The 6244-nt window shown below is 36.9% G+C and overlaps 1 protein-coding gene across 2 annotated transcripts in view; it reads left to right on the top strand.

Annotated features, from left to right (window-relative positions):
• Positions 1-6244, top strand: part of LOC106880424 (alpha-N-acetylglucosaminidase) — an 80737-nt gene that overhangs the window by 60839 nt on the left and 13654 nt on the right. For both annotated transcript variants that reach the window (XM_052970511.1, XM_052970512.1), the window contains exons 15-16: positions 2164-2268; positions 4355-4538. In XM_052970511.1, coding sequence (XP_052826471.1) covers positions 2164-2268; positions 4355-4538 — 289 coding nt within the window. The remainder of the gene's footprint in view (positions 1-2163; positions 2269-4354; positions 4539-6244) is intronic.

Raw genomic sequence — 6244 nt, 5'->3', positions numbered from 1 at the left:
TAGGAATTAAAGGAACTTTTATTGACATGCGTTTTGCTCCATTTATTATTATTATCCATATCTTCTCAAAATGTATCACTTTAACTTGGTATCTCTACCTGTAAAATGGCTGTGATATCTTGTTTTTTAGTGTAATTTTGCTACCTCTGGTAACTGTTAACGTATTTAAATTATCAAAGGTTTTAATAACTGAGATAATATTAATATATACATAAACTAATATATATATATATATATATATATATATATATGTATAAATGTGTGTGTGTATAAGTACGTGTGTGTGTATGTGAATGCTTCATTCATCATTGCCATCATCATCTAGTTTCCATTTCCATGCTGGCATGGGTTGGTTGCTTTGACAGGATCTGACAATCTGCAGGACTGTGTCAAGTTCCAATGTCAGCTTTGGTATGGCTTCTGAAGTTGTATGCCCTTCCTAATGCCGACCACTTTACTGTGTATACTGGGTGCTCTATTGCAAGATCAGCACTTGTAATGTGCAAGACAAAGAAAAGAATTATAAAGTCTCCTTGACTACCTGAGAGTGTATTTGAGGGAGAATTTTATGCCAGATACCTGACTGTATGCCAGGTACAAGAAGCTGAATATAAGAGAGAATATGGATCAGGGGTGAGGGAAAGGAGTGTGGGTGATTTCATAAGAATGCAGGAGAAAATTAATAGATGGCTAGAGATGGGGTGAAGGTGAAGGTAGTGAGTGAGGAACAAGGGTGGAGGTGTGATTGATGATAAATATTAATATGGAGGAGGGGGTAAGGTGAAGGAGATAGAAGTGGCTGTGGAGGTAGAAGTTGTCAAGCAGCAGCACAGAAAGAGTGTAGAGCAGCAGTATCATAAATCTGTTGACAGATCTGAATGTAGGGAAATGATGTGTGGGGTGTAAGAGTGTGGGTGGGGTGGTAGATGTGTCACAGATGGAGGTCAGAGGTATATAAGGGTGGCTATAGTGAGTGGGGTGACAAAGGTAGGGGTGGATGGGCTATAAAAGGTGAAGGTTGCTGTCATTTCCCTGACAAAAAATCATTCACTAATCTTGCACTTTTAAAGACATGTGGAATAAGAAATCCTTTACTTGAAAGAACAGATAACTGTTTGTGACAGGAATGACATCTAGTAGTAAAACAATACTTGAATAATATACGATATTATTAGTTAGACAGAGACATGCTATAGATAGTAAAGATGGATGTATGAGTCATACCTCATTTTTCATCTGAGTATCTGCATACCATATGGTTTGATCAGTGCTGACGTATTTCTGGAGCTAACTTACAGCCACAACATCTTGCAACTGCAACAACTCTCTACCAGTGATATCTTCTATTTTTAACTATCCAAACTTTTCTTGATCTTTTTCCATTTCACAGACTTTCCATCACCTCCTTCCATCATATACACAGTCTACTTCAACCTTAGGCATCCTCTACTATCCATATAGCCTAAGTCTTCCTTTATCTTTTCACACAATGACGTTCTTCCACCTAATGTCCTAAGTTTTCCTCGATCTTCTACCAGAGCTCAGTGAACTTTCAGCAGCTAAATCCACATAGGTCTAAATAAGTACTGTAATGTGCTATAAACTACTATTAAACAACAACAGCAATGGTTGCAGTGGTAGCTCTGAAATATTGTTTGATTTGTTACCTTTCAAGGCTGAGTTCAAGTCCTTGTGTGGGTTCAGAGAGAGTATTTTGAAACTACTCTAATGTAATTCACTCTGAATCACTGTAGTCAGTCACTTTGGTCTTCTTCATTTATCACCTTGTCCATGTGGTGTACTTGGCTATAGCTTCTGTCTGACTTGGTCCTTGTGTTTGATTACCATGTCTTTTCATACATGACTTGATCAACATGTTGCTGTTTAACTCCAGGTATGATTTAAAAGGCCTATGATCAAAGACATTTCATCTATGACTATACTGTGTTTTATGTATTCAGGACTAAATTATTTGTTTTGCAATGTATTCTTCCTTTTTTTAAATGCTAGTGTATGATCTGGGGGATACTTGGTTGTTATTTCTAACCAGTAGAAGCTTCCCTTGGCTCAAAGTAAATATGTTGCACTCATGTGCCACATATGAATATTCAAGTGTATCCAGGTCACTGATTTGTGATTAAATATGGTTTGTGTCTTTTTCAGATATGACTTGGTTGATGTGACTCGAAACAGTCTTCAGATTCTTCATTATTTCCTCTATAAGAAAATGGTTGAAAACTACATCACAAGGGATCTGAATGCATTTACGTAAGTTTTTCTTACACTAAGTGTTGTTTTTGGTATTTCTTCATCAAGTATATTAATTATTTGATATTTATTTTGAAGGCATGTGGTTTAGTGGTTAGGTAGAGCTCATGATTGTTAGGTTATGAGTTTGATTACCAGCAGCATGTTGTGTCCCTGAGCAAGACACTTTATTTCATGTTGCTCCAGTTCACTCAGCTGGAAAAATTGAGTAGTACCTGTATTTCAAAGGGCCAGCCTTGTCACATTCTTTGTCATGTTAAATCTCCCTGAGAACTACATTAGGGGGTCTGTGGAGTGCTCTGCCACTTGCATGTTAATTTCATGAGCCAGCTGTTCTGTTGATCGGATCAACTGGAACCCTCATTGTTGTTACCAACAGAGTGTCAATATTTATTTTACTAATTAAATGTATTAATTTTTACATAATTCTTTTGTACGCTTTTGGTCATTATCCAACATTCAAGATCAAAGGTGAGGATAGACACGAAAACTTTATTGAAGATTACAAGTTTAGCTTTTATATCTCTTCTGAGGATCAAATGCTAGTACATTACTATGCCAGAACTTGCAATTCTAGCATCCAGTTCAGCCTCCTGCTTCCCATCATTCATGAATATAGCACTGAGATACTTAAACTTCTCCACTTGCCTCAGTAATGTTCCACTAACATACAAAGTACACTGGGAAGAGTTTCTTAAGACCAATGTCTCAGTCTTTGCAATACTAATTCCATCCCCACCTTGCAGCACTCTGTAGTGAACCCGTTCAATGCATGCTGGAGATCACCTTCTGATGAGTCAAGTAACACCATGTCATCTGTAAATATCAGTCAACTGATCCTACATCCACTGATTATGATATTACTTCCAAAATGACTGTGTATGTCTATCCAGTTCATAAAAATTATGGAAAAGAGAGATTGTGAACGTTGGGTAATGATGAAAAGAGTATGATTGTGAATATAAGTAACCAAAGTAGGGTTCCTCTGAAGGATCTCTGGGATATTTCTTGACAGGTTGCATATCTTTGAAATCAGAAAATTTTTCCAGGTTAAGCTGATACTTCTCTGCATTGAAAGGTCACAGCTCTGGTATTATGGTCATGTGAGTAGAATTTTGCAAGTAAAAAACTGCAAGACAGATTCCTCTAACTGAGCAGACCTAGGAGTAGATCAAGGGTGAAATGGGTGGATAATATCCATAGTCTTAGTTGGTCATGTTTCGAAACCCAGCCAGAAAGTGTAATTGTAGTTGCTTTTGATAGGACCCTATGGAGGAGGTGCCTGAGAACTCTACCACCATAACCCTCTCAGAAATGGTAGGCAGAGAAAATAGATAGTTGGGTGGATTTACATAAATTTATAGTGAAAGGAAATATAAATGTGAAACATTTGTTCTATTCTGAAGAAATATTGTAGTCTATTTAAAACAGAATAGCTACAATGGGAGACTGAAAGGAAGCTAAATATTGCCATCCCAAGAACTTGTTGCTATGTGATGGAGCTTTCTTTTTTGTAACTATATTACTCAGTTTTCTAATTTTGACACCAGCTCAATAATTCTAAAGGAAGAATTGTGGTGGACTTAGTTAATCTCTGTACCTTCAGCTGAAATCCATAACCTTAGGAAGCTTAGGTAGACAGCAACCCACTTCTTTCAGCTTCCTGGTCATCAGTGATCTCTGAGTTTTCTAGAAACTTCCTTTCTGCCCATCACTTGCTGTTGCTCAACAATCTCTACATGGTCTTTCTAACCTTGTACCACAGAACCATATTGGTGCATATTTTATTGATCTTGGCTCAATGAAAGACAAACCTTACTGTGGATTTGAAACCAGAATATTAGACAGAACTAGATATTAATTTCTAACATTTGCAAAAGGCTACAAAAGTGTTTTTGAAGGAGAGTAAAGACACTTAGATCAATGCATGGGACTTAATTGGCACTCATCTTATTTGATCCTAGAAATATGAAAGAGAAAATTGATCCTCACACAATTGCACTGAGAAAATCTTAGGATGTAATTAACATTCTATAACTATTAGTAAATAATTCTGGGAAAAACATTTTTATTTTCTATTTTTTAGTGGCACGAGTCAAAGTTTGTTATCTCTGCTTCTAGACTTAGACACACTGTTATTGTCAGACCCACACTTTTTGCTTGGGAAATGGCTTGAAGATGCCAAATCTCTTGGCTATATAGACCAAGAGAAGAAACTTTATGAATATAATGCACGAAACCAAGTAACACTATGGGGACCAGATGGAGAGGTAAGGCATATATATAATATATATATATATACACACACACATACATACATACATGCATACGTACATGCATGCATACATACATAAACACATACATACATATATATGTATAGTTTTCATGAAGCATTGTCTGATATATATATATATTATATACATACATTCGTGTTTTTCTCCTTGTTTTCTCCGTATTCTTTCTGTTGAAGAGCGTAGCTCGAAACATTAAAGACTTTCTGTATTCCCGAGTGTCAAACTAATACATCCTTTTGTTGTTTACACCACCTGTCCTCGTCTGTTGTTTTTTTTCGTACATTCTCCCATATATATATATATATATATATATATATATATATATATATTTATATATAATTTACTAATTAAATAACAGGAGATGGATTTGGTAATAAAACTTTATTCTGTACAATGTACGTTTCGACCCATCCTGTCATTGTCCGTTATGTTGAATGAATTGTGCTGAGTGGGTCTTATCAGGTACATCAATAAAGTTTTGTCTCAGTACAGATCTTGAGTGTCATCTCCCTTGTTGTTATATACCCATCTAGTTAGGGAATGAATAAAATGCAAACAAGACTACAGAAATGCAAAAAATTCAAATATGAATGTGGAAATTTTGCGTATGCATGTGTGTGTGTCTGTATATGTATGAACACTAAACTGCTTGACTAAGCATTCGTTTTCCTATTTTTCCTATTTTTTCCTTCTTCTACTTTCTTTTTCCTATAAGTAGTTGTGACAGCAAAAGCTGATTAGGTCATTTTATCTAAACAGGAGCACAAAATTTCCATGTCCATATTTGAATTTTTTGCATTTCTGTAGCCTTAGAATGAATAAAATGTCTGAATTTGTTCTATTCTGAAGAAATATTGTAGTCTATTTAAAACAGAATAGCTACAATGAGAGACTGAAAAGAAGCTAAATATTGCCACCCCAGAATAGAATGAATAAAATGTCTGCATTTTATTCATTCCCTAACTAGATGGCATATAACAAGGGAAACAACACTCAAGATCTGTACTGAGACAAAACTTTATTGATGTACCTGATAAGACCCACTCAGCACAATTCATTCAACATAAAGGTCAATAGCAGGATGGGTCAAAATGTACAGAATAAAATTTTATTAATAAATTACCCTAACTGACACTGCAGAGTTCCTGAAGTAGATCCAATGAAACTGTACGATGTCTGCAGATGACAACAGGTAGTGTAAACTTTGCTGGTGCTGTACTCAACATTTAAACCCACTAATCAACTTACACCTGTTCGTCCAAATTATTTATCATATATATATAGCCTGCTCCCGCCCACGCTGTCGCACTTGCCCTTACCTCTCCAACACTACCTTCCTCACCGGCACCCATCATTGACCCTATCGCATCACCGACTCCTTCACCTGCACTTCTACGAACATCAACTATTGCATCTCCTGCTCTCTCTCTGCCTTTCTCTGTACATCGGACAAACAGGGCACCGCCTGGCTGACTGATTCGCAGAACACCTCCGAGACATCCGCCTTGGCAATGACACCCCGGCGTCATGCCATTTCCACTCTACCGGTCACTCCTTGCTGCAACACCTGTCCGTGTTTGGATTGTCCTTGCGCCGTGAACAGGGATTAATTTTCTCTCTTCGCTCCTTTGTGCCACATGAGCTCAACTCTCCTCTCCTCTTCATCTAACCCCCAGATCGGA

The sequence above is a fragment of the Octopus bimaculoides genome, chromosome 9 (genome assembly GCF_001194135.2).
Source record: "Octopus bimaculoides isolate UCB-OBI-ISO-001 chromosome 9, ASM119413v2, whole genome shotgun sequence".
NCBI lineage: Eukaryota > Metazoa > Mollusca > Cephalopoda > Octopoda > Octopodidae > Octopus > Octopus bimaculoides.
This window is presented reverse-complemented; position numbering and strand designations above follow the sequence as displayed.